The sequence below is a fragment of the Sebastes umbrosus genome, chromosome 6, assembly GCF_015220745.1.
Source record: "Sebastes umbrosus isolate fSebUmb1 chromosome 6, fSebUmb1.pri, whole genome shotgun sequence".
NCBI classification, from domain to species: Eukaryota; Metazoa; Chordata; class Actinopteri; order Perciformes; family Sebastidae; genus Sebastes; species Sebastes umbrosus.
This window is the reverse complement of record NC_051274.1, coordinates 17,899,038-17,919,767: the sequence shown is the minus strand read 5'-3', so window position 1 is coordinate 17,919,767 and position 20,730 is coordinate 17,899,038. Positions and strand designations below refer to the sequence as shown.

The window sequence follows — 20,730 nt, the reverse complement described above, 5'->3', positions numbered from 1 at the left end:
GATTTTTTTGTTATGAATAACAATAGGAACTTTATGAGAGTCAGATGGTGAACCAAATACAATTTCTTCCGTTTTCTTTGTGTTAATCTTAAGAGCATTACTGTCACTCCACTCGACCATTTTGTTCACACCATGTTGGTGCAGCCCAGGGTTGTCTGAGTTACTTAACAGAGATATTAGAGCTGTATCAATTAGAATACTTTAGAATGTATTGATTTGGTGTATTTGTACGGCAGTCATTGCAGATGGTTTGTATGTTGCTACGCCGACTTATTATCTGACTGATTAAACGACCTTTGGATTTGCAGACATTTGATCAGTGCTGCCTAGTTTAACCGTTTGATCGGAGTTCGTGAGTGATTGACAGCTGCTCATTGACGGCAAGCTCCAGATCAGCTCTGATTGGTTGTTTTCCTCCGGTCTGTGAAATCTTGCAGATGCCGTTAGGAGCAGCGGAGGACACAGAGGCACATGATATTTTTTAGATTACCTGTCTCATGCACTACTGTCAGGATATAGTTTTATAAAAATAACTTTTTTTAATCATATTTGCTCCATTTTTTCCCACTGCAGCTTTAAGTCACTATCTATAGCCAAATGAGGTAACACAATGGTGATTGTTCCTATGGCCGTATTGCAATGTTTATATATTTACATTATGATGAAATGGTGTGGTCTATGGTCTGTGGTGACATTCCCGGAAAAAATTCTGTTGTATACACACAAAAAAATTAGCTATTTACACAATACTGAAAACTTGAAGCTCATGTACATATAAATATAATTTGACTATTCTATTTCTACACTCATGTATCAACAAAAAGACTCCAGACTTTTAAACTTTGAGCACAAGGAGAACAAGGAAGGAGAAGAGAAAGGATATCGAATGACAGCCTGTGTAGGCCCAGAACGATATTCATACACACAAACTCTGACAGGATAGTAGGGAGGCAGACAGGTGTTGACAACAACAGCATGCAATTTAGTGAGGAAGAGGGAAAGGGTAGTGATAAGAGGAGGGATAGTGAGTGGATCAAACCCCCAGGAAGCACGCTGGGCTTTTGAAGCAAATTTGACTTCCTGTGCGTTCCAATACTCACATTACCATATTATTTATTATGTCCCAATACATAGTATGTCAAATGCAGTATGCCAAAAATACCAGGATGTCCTACTACATCCAGTCGTATTTTGGAGTATGCAAGCCAGCAAGCTTTTCTGGCTATTCTGACCCACAATCCTCTGTGCAGGGGATATATGAGCAAGGGAGTCAAAGTTCAAGGAGCAATGTAGAAGTAGAACAAAGAATGTATATATTCCATTATTATTTATCATTATGTAAGCTTATGTGAATAAACCTCAAAATAAATGATCAAAGAAATCACAATTTGGACCTCTACAGCAAAAAACATCTCAATGAGGAAAAAAGGAGGCATCACAACTCACCAAGTCTACATTTTCCATGGATAGTTTTTGCTGCTCTGGACTGATTCAAGCAGTCCATTGTCCTTTTGCACAGCCAGAGAGAAGTCGTTAATTTACAAGTCAAAGTTCACATATATTTGAAGTTTTATATTTATATTTGTTCAGCTCTGTGCTGCACCTGTTTCTTAAGTCTGACCTTTTAATGGCCATCAGAAAATCAAAAGAAAATCCCACAAAAGCATATGAACCTGGCACATTGAAGACAAATGAGACCATTCTGAACATGTTGATCAAGTTGGCTTTTTGGAAAACTGCCCCCCACCTTTTTTTCATTGGTGGATTTTGTGGTGTCCTGTGATGTTTAATATATAGTTCATGAGTTTCCAGACAGTTCATCAGAGATTGATGTATGCCATTCGCAGTTTTATCATTCATAAAAGTCAAGTAACGTGGCCTGCTCTCCATCAGACCCAGAGAAGTATCTCACGCACCTTTGGTCAGAGACAGGTCATCCAAAATATCCCCCTGAATAGTCAGAAAAAATTCAGTGCATCATCTACACAACACTTGAGTCCAGATGAAAATGGTCTGGCCCGAATTTTGTTCCCAGTCCGACCCTGCACATACAGTATGTGTATAAGAATGCTCTCATTTTGGGTAACCTCACTTAGGTTAACACTCACTGTAAGCCATAGTGTATATGTAATAATAATAATTTTGTTTCATTAATTTTTGGTGTTGCACATTTAGAATATGGGAGAGTTAGATAGGTGAAACAAGCAGTGGTGGAAAGTAATTAAGTACAGTTACTAATTTCCTGTACTTAAGTACAATTTTGAGGTACTTGTACCTCAAAAGTATTTCCATCTTATGCTACTTTATACTTCTACAGAAGAGGAACCACATGTGCGCACATCCAGGCAAAACTTCTCAGGTGCAAGACAAAAGGAAGATCTTTGCAGATCAAAAAGTTGCCTTATGAGAAAGATAAATAAACCATGTGGAGCCTGACAGTGTGCAGAACTCCTGTGCCCTACTTTATACTTCTACTCCACTACACTGTGGAGACAAATATTGTACTTTATTGTAAATATTATATATTGTACTGTATACAAAATATAACTCAACTAATAAATGATGATATATTATTATAGGTTAAGATACTCAGCAGTGTATAATGCAAAAAAAATTACCCGTTAAAGTGACCACATGAATGCATCAATAATTATAATTCAGTGGTATCATATATATGATTATGAAATATGCCATTCTGCATAATGAATACTTTTACTTTCGGAACTCTAAGTATATGATTGATGCTAATACTTTTGTACTCCTACTTAAGTAAAATATATTAATGCAGGACTTTTACTTGTAATAGAGCACTTTTACATTGTAGTATTGCTACTTTTACTTAAGTAAAATATCTTAATACTTTTTACACTACTGGAAACAACTGTTTTTCATTTTAGGAAAGAAAAAGTTTATTACTAGGGAGGGGTCAGTTTGCTATCTGACACTGCCCCCTGACCGAGGATATTAATTAGGGAGGGAAAAACCACAATCGCTCTCTTTGCCCTTTACCCCTTCTACTCTGTCCCTTCTCCGTCACTTCATCCTGCTCGTCTCTTGCCAACAATTCTCTGGACCTTCCCCGCTTTTCCTGCAACCCCCTCCTCTCATACACAAGCAGTCTTTGTGCGCCTGGAACTCAAGTGGATCCCCCGACATATAGAGAAAGCACTGGAGAACTTGCTAAGTCTTTGAAACTGCTCCAGCCTGAAACTACGACAGTCTGGTCTATCCCTGTGCTCTGACACTGCTAAAGCTGGAACTGAAGAAAATAGTGCTAGTCGGCTCCATCCTTGTGCTCTGACGCACCAAAGTCAGAGTTAAAGAAGAAAGCCTAAACCAGCCATCCGACTTCACTGTCACAACCATAGACTGTATAGAAGAAGGGGACGTAGTCACCGTGATGTCACCCAATGGTTTGTGGACGGCCGTTTTGAAGCCTGGAGTTTGGTATTTTGGCCATCGCCATCTTGGTTATCTTGCAACCAGAAGTGACAAGAGAGGGTGGAGCTAAGTACAACTGAATGCTGAATAAGACATTTTCAGACAACCAAAATGTTACAACTAACTTTCATGAAGTGAAAACACACTGTGAAAGGGTTAAAGTTGTAAGACGAAAACACGGACATTAAATGAACATCATGCTGTATTGAAGAAGACTTAAAACTAGCGATTGAGACCATTAACTCATGTTTACAATGTTATCTGAGGTAATAAATCAAGTGAGAAGTAGGCTCATTTTCTCATAGACTTCTATACAATCAGACTTCTTTTTGCAACCAGAGAAGTCGCCCCCTGCTGGCTGTTAGAAAGAATGCAAGTTGAAGGCACTTCTGCATTGGCTGAAGTTTGAAGTATTACGTCATCGTACCGCGAGTTATGTACTCTGTAGCAACCTCCAGAATTGAGATTGAATTAAAATTTTGCCATCAAATTTCCCTCTAAAGAAGGTGGAGGCCCGAAAATAATTTCCTGTTATGTTAAATTTTGTTTAATTCTGTTATTCAAAATTAAACAAGCCAAAGTAGAGTGCAGACATTCTACGACAAATTAAATATAAATCAATTAATAAATAATTTACGCTACAAGAGAAATGGGAAATTTCAGAATGAAAGTGATACCTGAGTCAGACTGATTATAATATGGACATATCTGATAGTAAAGTAAGACATGGTATAATATCAGCTGCATTAGAATCCATTCCGAAAAGTAAAGGCAAAGTAAAGGAGAAAGCGGTACCATGGTGGGATGACAAATGTAAAGTGAGAAACAGAAATAAAGCATTTAAACTAGTGAAAAGAACACACAATTTCCAGCAAATCATACAGTACCAACAAGCTCCGGCAGTAGTAAGGAGAACAACAACACAGGCAATACAGATATAGTACTGGAGAAAGTACTGCGACTCAGTTGCTAACACCACTCAGTGAGGAGGGGTGGAGGATGATTAAAAAGATGGGTGGGGACAGGAGGGAGTGGATTTATCCTGTTTTGTGTAGTGGAAATGATGTTGCAGTTACCAAAAAGGAAAAGGCTGAGATAATGTTTAATACTTGTGTTACAGTAAACAGTTCCAATAACTTGTCTGAGGAGGGAAGAAGAGGCTGAGAGGAAACCAAAGTGGCTACATACCAAAGTAGATTTAAGAGAGGAAGGGATACTATGGATCCAGTGGTGTGTCTGGAGGATGAGATAAGAACAGCTCAATTAAATGAAGACACAGTGGCAGCAGTGTTTTTTTCAAGTGGAAAAAGCATATGACATGTTGTGGAGAGAGGGGCTGATGATCAGATTAGGGCCATCATAAAGGGAAATTATGGGAAAACAACACACACGGTGGCATGTGATGTATATGACATATGAGAAAATGGCGATAGAACGGGGAATGTCATTTTTAATTCATATACTAGCCTACAGATGAAAAGGCCCAATAGATATATTTTTGATTCAAACTAGCTCAAATGTATTTATTCTTTACATTTAATAGCTTACTTTTTATGAAAGCTTATACACTTTCATCTTTTGGAGATATTTGTACCTGCTGTAATTACCCGTATGTATAGAGAGAGGGGTTTTTCGATTTTGGGTGTCAACAATCTGAACTATTAATACTGATATCAAAATGTGTTCCCTTATATCACAAGTGTGCTGAACTTCAATCGCATTCTTCCATGACATTTTTACCACATATATTTTCAGGATGACAGTTTTACAGTCTTCTTTATCAGACCTCAAACTATGATTTATTGCGGTAGGATCAGTTTCCTTGACTGGATTAGTCTGTCACGCTGTATATCAAGATAAAATGTTTCCTCATTTTCTGCATTCACAAGACCTCAGAAATGCGCAAAGATCTAACAAGATAGTCCTGTGGAAGATGATGCCTTACCGATGTTCAAAGAATCAGACTAGGAGGGCATCTGTAACTGGGTGTTAAACTACATGTTGATGCTGTGGACACTAGTCAAACTCAGCCTATACATTTATCAAAAGTCTCTAAAGAACTGCACTGAACCTAACTAACAAGCTAATTGAAGCTGCAGTGGGTAGAATTGGAGCAGATATGATTGAAAAAGGTTATTTTTATAAAACGGCCACTTGTAATTTTCAGACCATGTTGGGATTTATATATATTTGTTTGTAAATATATGTGGAAATGTGCGTGTATCTGGCATTGGATTCTATCCTTGTAAAGCACATGATGAGCACTTCTTTTGATAAGTATTATATATAGATAACCTTCATTATTATAATAATTATTATTATCAACCACACAAAATGTGTTTGTTAACAGATGAAACCTTCATTGCACAACATGAGACTAATATCCTACAATCTAGTATAAATATTACAATTACACAGAAAGTTGTGACTTTCTACAACACGTGGTGTTTGCTGTCAAAACTAAGAGCCAATCAGCTCTCTCATCAGGCGCGAGCCAGACGTTTCCCATAATGCCCTGGGTCTTGCAGTTGGTGGAGAGCAACTGCGGCGCCTGGCTCTAAAAACTGCGGCCGCCTCGATCTCGCGAGGTTATCGTTGCCCACGTGTGCATGACGTCAGAGCAAGTCGGCATCAAGTTGGACACAAATCTAACCGGCATTGCATTGCGCGGCGGAGATCGATTCTGCGCAGGCCTGGCTCATCTCGAACAAGCATATTCCCTCTGGATTTTTTCTGTGCACCCCCAACCTTAAAGGGACTGTTTGTAACTTTTTAAGCGTATAAATGTAGAGGGTCGCCACACATATGCGCGTTCGCGTGTGGCCGGAGTCTCGTCTCCGCTGCCTGCTTACCTTCACTCAGACAGAGCGCGCGTTCTCGCGTACTCGCTCCACCTCTACTAGACGTGAACGCGCGCTCACTCCAAACTGCAGAAGAGTTAGTTTAGCTCTGAGAATATCTAGTGAATGTACAGGGGACGTTTGTGCAGAAATAAATGCTGCAGCTCCTCCAGACCAACAGAGGTTTTCCGTGTCTTGTGAAGTGACGGGGCTCGTCCACGTGTTACGTTGTCGTCTCGTTACCGACCGGGTGCCGGTGTCTCCCTGCGGCTGCCGGCTGCGGTCGGGAGGCGATAACGTAACTCGTTGAGTAGCCCCGCTGCCTGAGCCTGCGCTGAGGCAGGAAAAGCCAACACTAGGATCAGCAGTGATTCATGGAGAGACCTTCGTCTGGTCAGCTAACATTACTGCCAAGCAGCTGAAATATAGAGTGATATTGTGCTTTTAGCTGACGTGTGTCGCCTCACTGTTTTGAGCGATGCTCGTCCATGTCTATTTAGAGCGAGCGAGTGCGAGCTCGACGCTGACTTTCGTTGATTTCAAGGCCACAGGTGTCGCTGTTAAGAAGCATTTCTGAAAGTTACAAATAGTCCCTTTAAAGTTCAAACCCGACCTATGCCTCTATAACATGACCATCAGCCAATCATAACTCAGGATTTTGGGGTGTCAGTCTGGTGGTAGTGCGGGTTCCCCCCTGGTGCCCCCCTATCCTCCTCTCCACAGCAGCGCCCCTGTTAAACCCCTGTTAAACCCCTTACAGTGAGATGCTGCTTTAAGCTTTAAAGTCCACGATTTCAACACACAAGTTTGGCCATTCATTTGTTAATCCCACTGACTGATACATGTAATTGTATTTCTTATAGTAACTGGTATTTACACGGGTTGAACTCTGAACTCGTGTTGCCAAGTTGTTAAACTGTCTGGCAGTGTGTCAAGAATCTCAGTTGAAAGTTGACTTCCTGGACAGACAGACAGACAGACAGTCACCCTGCTGCTAGTGGAGGACAGAGAGGACTAATATCACACTACATTAGCTTAGCTGTTAGCCTACAACTATAGCTTACATAGTTCACCAGCTACTGCTGGTAGTGAGAGGACGAGAGAAACGCACCTGTCGGACGGTTATCACTCATGTGTTGTCGGTAGTTAACATGTCGGATCAGCTCCAGCCGGCTTTCCCAACAACCCAACAACAACAACAACAACAACAACAACAGCAGGCTAACCTGAACTCTGCTCCTTTCCCTCAGTGTCTGGTGAAACCTCTAAACAATCCTCTGCAGATCAAACCTGTAAACAATCCTCTGCAGATCAAGAGAACCGTGATCACAGACGACTACAGGGTCACCAGTCAGGTGCTCGGGATGGGGATCAACGGCAGAGTGCTCGAGATATTCCACAAAGACAGTGGAGACAAGTATGCAGTAAAGGTAAACACATACACTGTTATCTTAATATATATATATATTATATATATATAATGTATTTATTATTTTTTATTTTTATGGTACATATATATATATATATTTTTTTCTCTATATAAATATATATATATAAATTTTAGTTATATATATATATGTATATATATATAAATTTTAGTTATATATAATATATATATATAAATATATATTTTATATATATATTTATATAAATATATTTATAATATATATATATCTTTTTCTCTATATAAACATGTATATATATATAATTTTTTTATATATATAATATATTTATATATATATATTATACTATATAATATATTATATATATTATATAATATATATATATAAATATATATATATTTTATATAAATATATATATATATAAAAATAAAATGTATATATATATATATAAATATCTATCTATATCTATATCTATCTCTCTACATATATAATATATAAAATATATACATTATATATAATGTATATATATAAAAATAAAATGTGTATATATATATATATATATATATATATATATATATATAAATAAAATGTATATATATATATAAAAAATAAATATATATACATATATATATTTATATATATGTATATATATTTTTTTTTAATATATATATATATATATATAACAAATAAGCATTTAATTCTGGTTGTAAAAACACAGCACAGAAAGCGTGCATTCTCCTCTCAATATTTGACATATTAGTTCATCTACTGTCTATACCACTATATTTGCTTGTAAAGTTGGCAGAACATTTTGTCTGTGGTGTTTACTAGATAAACTCAGCATTTTACAGTGATAGATATTTGATATTGGTTTGGATGTGGAGCAAGATGTTTATTCAGATGGATGTTTTTTTGTATGCAGCTCTCATTTGTGGTGAGCACAGTTTTGAACTCTTGAACCAGTCATATCAACTCTGGCAGGTGCAATGTTTTTTTTGCACATTTTTCAGACACTAGAAAAACTTCATGTCTTTATAACGAACATTAAAGGGACTGTTTGTAAGAATCAGAAATGCTTGTTAAATGCGACACCTGTGGCCGTTAAGTCAACGAAAGTCAGCGTCGGGCTCGCGCTTGTGCTTGTGCTCGCTGTAAATAGACATGAACGAGCATCGCTCAAAACAGTGAGGCGACATACGTCAGCTAAAACCACAATATCACTCTATATTTCACCTGCTTTGCAGTAATGTTGGCTGACCAGACGAAGGTCTCTCCATGAATCACTGCTTATCCTAGTGTTGGCTTTTCCTGCTTCAGCCGCGGTCGGAGGGAGACACCGGCACCCGGCTGGAGACGATAACGTTTCTCGTTGCGGAGCCCCGTCACTTCACAAGACACGGAAAACCTCTGTTGGCCTGGAGGAGCTGCAGCATTTATTTCTGCACAAACGTCCACTGTACCTTCACTAGATATTCTCAGAGCTACGAAGTCTTCTGCAGTGTGTAGTGTGCGCGCATGCACATGAGGTGGAGCAAGCTGAGTGAACACAGAAAGGCAGGCAGAGGAGCAGAGGAGCAGAGTACAGCAGAGACTCCGGCCCTGGAGACCAACACTACGGACTCCCCCGCGTCCTCCGACCGCGGCCAACACTGTTTAACAGACGGGCTTCACTAGATATAACTTTGCGGTTTTGGTGCTTCCGTGTAGTTTGTGTTGGAGTCTTGTCTGAACAGCGTAGCCACACGTGAGCGTGCATATGCAAACGCGCATGGGACACTGACCCGGGTGATTTATACGTGTAAGAAGTTACAAACAGTCCCTTTAAGTTTGTCTGTCCCATCATATGGTTTGATGAAATCCATTATACAAATTATTACTGGTCTGGAATGTGGTTCGAAAGATGTTTATGTTGTGTGCATAGATTTCTTATCATCTGAGTGTAAACATTGCTTAAAAGCAGCACCTTAACCCTCTGAGACCTGCGATCCCGACCGACTTTACTGCCTTTCAGGGCTTTAGCAGGTTTAGTCTAAGAGCTTGTGTGAGAAGCGGTCCCTTGACCTCCGACCTCAAGATATGTGAATGAAAATGGGTTCTATGGGTACCAACGAGCCTCCCCTTTACAGACATGCCCACTTTATGATAATCACATGCAGTTTTTTGAATGCAGTATAAATGTGTTATTTTTGCTTATACTAAAATGATGTATTTGAATACTTTCGCATACTTGGGTCCCTAAACAGTCTTGGAATTACATAAATTTGGCATGACTGGAGCTAAATTAATCTACGCTGAGACTCTTGAGGATCCAGTGAGCCCAATTGTATTCATGTGTGATGATGTTAGTCCCCATAGTTGCCATTTCATTGTAGTGAAATCATTTTTAAAAATTTGACCTAACAGTATAAAATGACCTGTCATGACCTCTAGGATAAACACACACTCATGAAACTTTACAATCAGAGGATGGATGGATTTCCTAGCTACAGCGGGTTTCTGAGCAGTTTTCAGAACAGATGTGCTCGCCATCTAATCGCAGAAAAATGCAATTCTTGCAGAAACCTCTAAATGTCAAACGTTTTTGATACCAAATCACAGCATGGCTTTTTCTGTGGTGTTCCTTGAGATCTTGGTGTCTTAATGTTGTATTTTGGAAGGATTATTGATTATTTTTTATCAATTGTCAAGTGGAAAAAAATGGTTAAATTTAGCACCAAATCTGTGTAACAAATGGTATCAACCAAAAAAATGGTTGCAACAACTTATGAGACATAATAGAGCATGGGGAAGGCCATCATATACTTTGATCATAATGTTCTAAGCTCTTATACACTTTTACAATTTATTTCAAATGAATAAATTAATTATGAAATTAATTATGAAAATGAACATGAATTATTCAGATTTATGATTAGAACAACTTGACACACAGTGCTGAGCTACATCTTAAACATCAAATGAATCTCCAGGTTCCCAGCTTTCAGATGATGTACACCACTTCTATGTGACATCTACTGTTGACCTGCTATCTCCCCCTAAAGACCCCCTGTACCCCCCTAAAAAAAGATAAAAAATTGGTCTTGTTGTTCTCAGAGGGTTAATGCAGAGATGAAGCTTTGAGAGGGATTTTGGAGCATATTGTGCTCCTTTTTGTTTCAAGGTCATTACAAAGTAAACTCCAGCAGTTTGGAATAGATTATACAAACCTGAACACTGTAATATAATCCACATTTCAATTGTTTGGATTAACAAAACAGCTTTGTGCATTTGATGAATTTAATACGCTCACATGCACCCAACATTTCCATTAGTTCCCGGGGACTCTCTTGCTCCAGTTACTTTTTATCTACATTTCCATGATTAGATAGATATTTTCTTATAAACCCCTGAAACGTGTTTTTCACGGTTTGTGTGCAGTAGACGGAGTCAAAGCGTGGCTAATGATCACTATCGTGCCATGCGGTTGTCTGTTCTCGGTCACACTCAGTCAAAGAAAGTGCAGTCAAGGCTGAGGCCCCATGTGTCCAGCCAAGAGAGTTTAAAGTTCATGGAACAGATGCTTCTCTCTTTTATCTTTGATTTTAGAAAAATCTGCTTCTCATACGCTGTTTCCTCTTTCCTCTCCTCAGGTCCTTGTGCAAGACCTTTTAAATCTCAGTTTCAACCAGTAGGGAGAGATAAATACATATGTTACGACACTGCATTCCTCTCCACTCGTAAAGCATGTGCGATGTATATCTGTTGTGATTTGTGCATTTGTGACAGGCAATATTAGGAGTTAGTGCTGAGTATTGCCAGAGTTCAAGAGATGGGGTCACTGTTGGCATCAGATGTGAGTAATTGAATTTTGTTCTCATGGGAACCTGCAATGATAGGGCTTGTTTGTAAATGATATATTGTTAAGAAACTCTGACCTCTGGCCTATAGGTATCTGTTTTGAAAGAGGAGTGTTGACTTCTCCTGTCCAAATGCTGCCAGCCAGAAAGAGAGAGGGGGACATGCCTGCGTCTAAAAGTAGCCTCATGCGAGAGGCCTGAGATGGCTGAGAGATTATGACGTCTGTGCAGGACGAGGTGTCATGCAGATAGCACGCGCTCAACTTTCATAAGGCAGCGAAGGAGTTTTGAGATGGGTAAACAAAATGGAGAAACTAGCAAATGATGTTTTTCCTGACCTTTGTTTGTTTTGTACAAGGATGTGATTATTATTTGCAGAGCCACGTATTTGTATAGATTCCAGTTGCTAATTTATTTGATGTCCCATCCCACACTTCTGTGTTTGTGTGCCGTCTAATTTGCATTCGTCAGATATGATTTCTTAATAACCTTTCAGCATATTGTAATTCAAGTGCTCCGAGAGATAACTAGACTTCTGCACTTCCTCATGGCTCTGTTTTCAGACTTTAGAAAATCTAGCCTGTGAAGGGAGACTTTGGCCAATCAGGTTATTTCAGAGAAAGTGTTCCTATTGAGCGTGGGTGTTGCTTGGTATTTCCTCAACTGATCTCAACATGGCTGCCGGGTCACAAACTTTCTAATTTTACAGCTAAACAGTCCACTACAAGACGTTTTTGAAATCATTTGAGGCGAGAAATAGGCATAACAGTAACAGAATATTGATTCATATTTGATCAGCGCTGACCATTTGATCGGCGTTTGCGAGTGATTGACAGCTGCTCAGAGACGGCAGGCTCCAGCTCGGCTCTGATTGGTTGTTTTCCTCCGCTCTATGAAATCTTGTAGATGCTATTTGGAGCACCGGAGGACACAGAGGCACATGATTTTTTTTTTCAGATTACCTGTCTCATGCACTACTGTCAGGATATCGTGACCATTTTATAAAAATAACTTTATTCAATCATATTTGCTCCAATTCTACCCACTGCAGCTTTTATTAGCTTGTTACTTAGGTTCAGTGCAATTCTTTAGAGACTTTTGATAAATGTATAGGCTGAGTTTGACTAGTGTCCACAGCATAAACATGTAGTTTAACACCCAGTTACAGATGTCCTCCTAGTCTGATTCTTTGAACATCGGTAAGGCATCATCTTCCACAGGACTATCTTGTTAGATCTTTGCGCATTTCTGAGGTCTTGTGAATGCAGAAAATGTGGGAACATTTATCTTGATATACAGCAAGACATACTAAACCAGTCAAGGAAATTGATCCTACCACAGTAAATCATAGTTTGAGGTCTGATAAAGATAACGTTTGAGGTCTGATAAAGAAGACTGAACTGTCATCCAGAAAATGTATGTGGTAAAAATGTCACGGAAGAATGCAACTGAAGTTCAGCACACTTGTGATATAAGGGAACCCATTTTGATATCAGTATTAACAGTTCAGATTATTGACACCCAAAATCGAAAAATCCCTCTCTCTGTACATACGGGTAATTACAGCAGGTACAAATATCTCCAAAAAATGAAAGTGTATAAGCTTTCATAAAAAGTAAGCTATTAAATGTAAAGAATAAATATGTATCTTGTAAATGAAAGAAATTTGTTTAGCACCCACGTAGCATAAATACTCTTCTGTATGCTCTCTCTAACCCACAACAGATGCATTTAAAGAGAACAGACAGACTAAAGGACTACATTACCCACTGAGGTGGTAACGCTGGTGAGGTGGCACAGAGCTGGTTATTTTCATTATTGATTAATCCGCATATTATTTTCTTGATTAATTGTTTTGCCTATAAAACGTCAGAAAATAGTGAACAGTGCCCGTTATAATTTCCTGAAGACCAAGGTGGCATCTTCAAATGCTAAACACTGGACCTTTGAACCTAGAACAGGTTTACACAACTGTGTTTGAAACTAAAATCCTGTCACGCTTTGTGATATGTTCATTCCTCTTCTGTGTTTGTTTCAGATGCTGCAGGATTGTCCGGAGGCCAGACGGGAGGTTGAGCTCCACTGGAGGGTGTCACCTTGTCCCCACATTGTACCCATCATAGATGTTTATGAGAACCTCTACCAGGGCAGGAAGTGCCTCCTCATCGTGATGGAGTGGTGTGTTCTTCTGCACGCACGCACACACACACACACACACACACACACACACACACACACACAAAATTAGAGGAAATACCGTGTGTGTGGTCTTAAAAAGTGATCGAAAATGGTGACAAAATTAGATTTACTTCTTTGAACTTCTTTGAATGGCTCCTGGGAGCTGTGGCTCATGTTAGCTGCTCTGTACTGGTGGAGCCAGCTTTGTTAATGCACACCAACTGAGGTGAGTAGGTCAGAAAACAAAGACATCAAAAGCAGGAAGAGGCTGCTTTGTCTAGAATACAACCAGACAGGTATACTTGATCTACAGCTTTCTCATGTGTTACAAAAAGAAAAAGTTCTGAAAGCTGGACAGGCTGTGATTAATATGGTGTCATAATTCAATCCTGACGGTGAACAATAATCGTGAGTAATGATGTGTTCAGAGCGTAATGTTTCCAGCTGTTATATATTCTGGGCAAGAGCTTTTTACTGTACCTAAAGAACGAAATTGGCAGTTTATTGCATTGCATTTTTGCCATAGCAGGGTTATTATGATATACAATATTTTGTACAAAACATTGAGACATTGACATAGTATTTGAAGTCTAAGTTTAGCTCTAATAATAAGTATATGAAAGTGATTTGTGTGGAAAACTTCACGCCAATCTGCACTTAGATAAATAAAAGAATAACTCGATGAGACTCAGCTTTCCTTTCTTGAATATATAAGTTTATATACCCAAATATGGCCACAGAAGATCTTGGTACAGCACATTGACAGAAACAAACCAAAAAGTTAACGCCTACTGTATGTACACACAGGTGTTTTCAATTTATCTGGCTGATTTGACCTCCTCTCAGGACTGTTTAGGCGTGTATATACTTATTGAGTGACATCTTCCTCAGTCTCCTTTTAGCTTTGTCGAACCTGTTAGGGCGGGACAAATTACACCTTTATCATTCTTATTGGTAGATGAAGATTTCTGACCTAATAAAATCCCTTCAAAGCTTCGGCCACCTTCAACCTGAGAGCAGAAGTCTACTCAAACGGAATAACTGAAAACACCTGTGCTTTAAAATAACATTAAATTCACTCAGCCTTTTACAGTGTGTCCTACGTCATACAGAATCACGTGAAATCACGGCATCTTGGAGGAGACAAATAATCTTATGTAACCCTTGGTCCAGACCATAGACCGTATATAAAGAGCCGCGGTATCGAGGTCATGCCCACACACCCGCCCGAGCCAATCACGAGACGAGCACGACTGCAGCTTGTCAGCATGAGCCACCTTGCTACTACGTCAGCACCATGGTTGCTGTTTGGCTAGAAAGACACTCTCTATAACTACATTTATGATCAAATTGACACATTCTATTACACAGTGGACCGTTATGTAAAGTTACTTTTGAATCTCTTCTTTCGTACAATTCAGAGCCTCTAGCTGCGCGACCACTTCACTCAGAGCAGCTGTTAATCATGACGTTTCACCACCTTTTTATAACATCAAATAACTAATTAAAACCAAACTTATCAGAGAAATTAACACTTGAACATACATCAGCGTGATAAGAACTGCCTAAAATGACAGAAACCATCTTTGGGAAAAAATTATTTGATGTATACTTTGACTTTGTATTTTGGCCCATGTCCCATCTGCTAACATGGAGGGTTGGGTGTTATTAGCTATACTGCGGCCAGCCAGCAGGGGGTGATCAAGATGTTTTAGCTTCACTTTTGTGGAGCTGTCACGTCGTCCATCTTTATATACAATCTATGGTCCAGACTCTCACCATGGGAGTCGGGAACATCTACGAGGTCCTCAGCTTATCTTAACCTCCAGACACCCAGAGTCTCCCAACATAAAACATGCCAAGGGTGAAGGACATAAAAAGGCCTCTTATGTTTATTACCATGAACGTATTTTTCTACAACATTGATTGTTCGCAGCCCTCGGACAGCCTTGTGCGTCTGCTGCCACATATGTGACCATCTTGGGTGAACCAGGACAAAGTTGTTTTTTCATTGTGGAATAAATAATGAACATGCCCTAATGCCTTCACAGACTCATTATACAGTACTAATGTCCATTTTGCTGTTTTTGTTTTCAGCATGGATGGAGGTGAATTATTCAGTCATATCCAAGACAGAGGGAACCATGCATTTACAGAAAGAGGTAAAGGCATCATTATTTCTCAAGCAAGTTAAAGTTACAATCCTTAATTTCAGTCCTGGTTGATTTGACGCACTTGTGCTTACTGTTGGTAACAGCAAGTGTGTTTTGATACTACAGGTCCCAGGATTGGGGGCAACAAACATTACAAAATACAGCTAAATAACAGCTTTTTGTTAGGAATACAACAGGAGACCAATTGGTGTATCTGTTTTAGTGCAGCCAAACAAACTGGTGTTGTTTTGATAAAGAAGGCAGTCCATATTGGCCTTTTTCCATCATTGCATGAGCAACCGCATTCTGATTTCTTTTCCCCTTTCCTTTAGTATGTTATATAGTTTTTGTGCATGTAAAAGGTCTGCAAAGTTACAAAGTCCATGCAACAGGAAGTTACTCTCCTTCACAGAAACTCTGGAGATAAAAAATAAAACAATTTATCAAATAGTGTTATTTACAAAACAAATTAATGAACAATAAGTAATGAATCAGTGGTGTATGCGAGTGCCAGGTTGAGTGGAAAATAGTTTCTGAAGATGTTGCATGCTAAAAAAAAAAAGGAGACCATGTGGGAGCTGAAGAGCTGCGATAGAGTCAGGCTGGGTTTATAGGCATGCAAGTTCATCAGTGACCTGCACTGCCAGCCCACTATCTGCAAGGGGAAGAGAAAACACAAGCAGGCCAGGCAGAGCAGAGACACAGTCACAAAATAATACAATCAAAAACAGACTTTGATTTCAGGAAAATCTAAAGGATTATAACTTTAACAATCTCAAAATGTGCTGCTGAATGTATAATATAATCTGCATCTTTCTGTTCGAACTCGATCATGTCCTCATCATCTCTCGTCACTTCCTTTTTACCCAGAGGCCTCTGACATCATGAAAAGTATAGGAGAAGCCACACATTTCTTGCATTCCATCAACATCGCTCACAGAGACATCAAGGTAAAACCTCACTGTTTATGGCTGAATAATAACTTGCAGCAGTGGACTGTTTTTATTGAAAGTGACATGAGGTCATTGTTAAGAAAACAGCAGTGAGTAAAGTCATTATTATGCTATTATGCTACTGACAATTTAATGTACTGTGCATGTGAAAGAGCCTAAGTAGAGCAATCAGGAGAAAGGAGATATAAAAGTAAAGTCCTCCAGGCTTCTGAATCTAAGCTTAAATAGATTGGACAGCCCCTAATAGCAAACACACACAGTCGTTTCCATGATCAAGTCCAACGCTGGAAGCTTTTCCTTAAACGATTTTGTTTTTTAGTATCTGCATTTGGTCACTGAGCACCACTTTTTAGTTTTCCTTGTCTGCTGCAGCATGAAAACACATTTAAAGGGCAGTTTTATAAAACAAAATAATACCCTGTATAGTGCTTAGGAAAACAGGACAATGTATATTAATTGATTAAAAACTGAATAAAGCATCTGTAATTGTAATCCCGTCTCCTCGGCTTCATCATCAGTGGGCTCCTGGGCCTGAGATTAAAGACAAAGCTGAACATTTTAAACTTAATTTGTGGTATTCATACTGTCAGAAGACATGGAATAATGCTTGACCGCTGTCGTTGTCTCTTTCAGCCAGAGAACCTGCTGTACACCTCCAAAAGGCCCGATGCCAGCCTCAAGCTGACAGATTTCGGGTTCGCCAAAGAAATCACCACCTTAAACTCTCTAGCAACACCGTGTTTTACACCATACTATGTTGGTAAGATGCCACCACATGTGATCTCAAGTGAAAGTAATCGTATCAGGTTTAGGATATAGTAGAGGATTCGTCCATGCAGACAAACAGACAGTTGCAGTTTTGAACATGTTTCTTTTATTTTGATGAACGTCTCATTGAACTGTGTCAGCAGGATAATCACATATTTGTGTTTCTGCAAAACAAAAATCTGGAAAAGCCTTAAACGTCTTGGGACAGCACAGAACATACTGTTTTGTTTTGTGACATTTACTCTCTCAATTTATTACTTGTTAATAACCAGATTTTGATTCATCACATTTTGTTCCGTGTGTTTTTTGAAACGTTAACAGTTTGTTGAATTCCTTTTCCCTGAGGGAACAGCAGTTTACTTCCTGTGGAAAGTCAGCGGCTAGACTGTTGTGGGTTATGAGAAACTTCATCCTGTGAACTGGATGGAAAATCCTACTTTAATGAGCTGTTTCTTTGTTTTGTTTTTGCGCCGTCTTTTATGTAGAATTATCAAAGGTTTTAAATGTGAAACAGGAGTGATTTTCTCCAATCTCAATAATTTCTCTTGACACTGTTGCAGCTCCAGAAGTCCTTGGCCCAGAGAAATATGACAGATCGTGTGACATGTGGTCTCTGGGTGTCATTATGTATATTTTGTAAGTCGATCAGTGTGATGTGTTTTGCAGTGATTTTACTATTTTCATCTTGCAGTGTTGACTTTGAAGCTTATCAAAACCATTGTTGCTTCTAGTTACATGATCCATCTTGTCATTTCTGTCTCGCACACAGACTTTGTGGATATCCTCCCTTTTTCTCATATCACGGTCTAGCGATATCCCCGGGAATGAAAAGACGGATCCGTAATGGACAATATGAGTTCCCCAACCAAGAGTGGTGCGATGTGTCTGAGGAAGGTGAGAGGGCGACCTGTCTGAAATTGAATGAATGAAATCTTTATTGCATCTAGGGAGATTTTCTTTGCACAAAGAGCATCAAGAAAACATCAACAGCCAAATATGACAGCACATAATATAAGAGTTCAGACCCTGTGATCAGAGCTTGTTAAGCAGCTGAATGCTGCGTTGGAAAAAGGATGTGATGCCTCTTTTAGTCCGCATCATGAAATGAAATGGTGTTTTATCGGATTGCAAATTTGTCACGCTAAATGCTCCTTCTCTTTCTATTTTAATTTCCATTCATGCTCATCAACAAGTGTTTCTCCTGGAAAGACACAACATACTTTTTCTTTATTTTATCAGTTACAAGCACTCTACCCTTTTCACAAGTGGTGAAACCGTTTTGAATAGATGATGTTTGGTCTTGACTAGGGATGCACCGATACTCGATCGGATATCGGTATACTGACTCAAATAGCTTTGTGCATACCTAGTCTCGATATGATAAACAGTATAAACAGAAGCTTTCTTTTCAGTGACTCCAGTAACAACAAACACAGCAGCAAAGCAGTAGTAGCGCTTTTTCAGTGCCTTCTGGATTCTATTAATTATACGGTAAACTGCAGAAGCAGTCTGCCGCCTACACTTTCATGTAAATGTTGTCATAGTAATTGAGGCTGATGACGTTTGGAAAAAACTATCCCACATTACTGCATGACTTTCAAAGATATGTCTCATGTTAATGGAGGACACATATGACCACGGTTTAATGATGATGATGATGATTTCTTGTTTCAGCCAAGCAGCTAATCTGCGGTTTACTGAAAACCGAGCCCACCCAGAGAATGAACATCACCGAGTTCATAAACCATCCCTGGATTAATGTGAGCAGCTCTCTTTAGGATTGAATCTTGTTTGAGCAACTGCTGCTTTCTGAGAGATGTTTGGGACATTTGGTGGACACTTATCCATATTCTCTCCCCAATGCAGCAGTCAGTGGAGGTCCCGCAAACGCCTCTTCACACCAGCCGCGTGCTGCACGAGGAACAAGATGTCTGGGAGCAGGTTAAGGTAAGCGTTGGCGCTGCTTATACGTGTCAATTTGCTGACGCACAGAAGCTGCTCTGTTTTAGTTTTTATTGATTGAAAAATCAGGAGTGGGTTGAGCATGGGTTTGTGTTTGATCATATAGTTCATTTTAAAAAATGTCATGCTAATATTTTATACCTGATTCTGTCACTGCACAGTGAAATCCATATAATCTTAACTTTAAAACTGGATGTGCATACTGTTTTCCTCCCGGTAAAAGTGATGTTGTTGTTGTTGTTGTTGTTGTTGTTATTATTATTATCAGGAGGAAATGACAAATGCCCTGCAAACGATGAGAGTGGACTATGATCAAATTAAAATCAAAACCATTGAAGACTCAACTAATCCTCTACTCTTGAAGAGAAGAAAGAAAAGTAAAAACTCAGCCAAACAACTCCCAGGCTAGTGAATTAAAGGTGTTTTTAATAGGTATTCAGTTTCACACAAACACATGCATACGATTTTGTAGGAAAAAAAAGCTTTCAATGAGAGCTTTGGGGATAAAGTGCATTGCCAAGTGTGTCTAAAACCTTTTATAGTATATTTGTAGCTTAATTATTTCTTTCTGTTTACCTCAGCTGATTTTAACACTTTAGATGCACCTATGGGCATTTTGGTAATGTGCTTTAAGAACTCTTTCTATGCACTGAGGCTTATTCAGAAATCCTCTCATTAGAGGAAACAAAAATGTACTGTATGTGTTGTATATTAGGACAGTTTATTATATTGATGTACATATTTGAGTGAGCTTTGTTGGCGTCAACTGACGGTTTTCAGGTTGTTTTCTGTAAGTTTTTCTGTTGTGTTGTGGGTGTGGTTGAGATAGTTGAATGAACGTTACCAGAAACCACAACTTTTGTTTTGTATGCTGACATGATGTCACAAGTATTTCTCCTTACCACAATATAGGAGTTTTATTGCCACATTGTGGTTGTGTGGAGTATCTAAAACGTATTTACTATGTATAGCAATAATCGCGCTTGCTATGCTCATGAGACGGAAACTGTGCTGCCAACTACGGTTGCTTCTGTAGCTTCTCCAGAGCAGCACAATAAAAGTAGTTGCATGAGGTCTGTTGTGTGAGGCGTGGAAAGAAAAGTGGTGACGAGTTGTTAAAGGGGTGACGAGATGTGGAAAATGTTCACCATTATTATGTCTGCTTTTTAATCTGGATTAAATCTCTTGACATTCTC

The 20,730-nt window shown here is 39.0% G+C and overlaps 2 protein-coding genes across 4 annotated transcripts in view; one reads left to right on the top strand and one right to left on the bottom strand.

The window, feature by feature from the left end:
- eif2d (eukaryotic translation initiation factor 2D) overlaps window positions 1–7,633 on the bottom strand; it is an 18,487-nt gene extending 10,854 nt beyond the window's left edge. Inside the window, exon 1 of the mRNA XM_037772586.1 lies at window positions 7,508–7,633. The gene's annotated coding sequence lies outside the window, so the exon portion shown is untranslated. The remainder of the gene's footprint in view (window positions 1–7,507) is intronic.
- LOC119489770 (MAP kinase-activated protein kinase 2-like) lies at window positions 7,161–20,730 on the top strand. 3 transcript variants are annotated; one of them, XM_037772588.1, is made up of 10 exons: window positions 7,164–7,711; window positions 13,559–13,698; window positions 15,796–15,860; window positions 16,722–16,801; window positions 17,438–17,564; window positions 18,133–18,208; window positions 18,342–18,466; window positions 19,247–19,332; window positions 19,442–19,519; window positions 19,803–20,730. In XM_037772588.1, exons 1-10 carry the CDS (start codon window positions 7,433–7,435, stop codon window positions 19,941–19,943), a joined length of 1,197 nt encoding a protein of 398 aa, XP_037628516.1. In that variant the 5' UTR covers window positions 7,164–7,432; the 3' UTR covers window positions 19,944–20,730. The 3 variants fall into 3 exon arrangements, with proteins under 3 accessions (XP_037628517.1, XP_037628516.1, XP_037628515.1); XM_037772587.1 differs by having other exon boundaries at window positions 7,196–7,711; window positions 19,439–19,519; XM_037772589.1 differs by lacking the exon at window positions 19,247–19,332 and having other exon boundaries at window positions 7,161–7,711; window positions 19,439–19,519; window positions 19,803–19,945.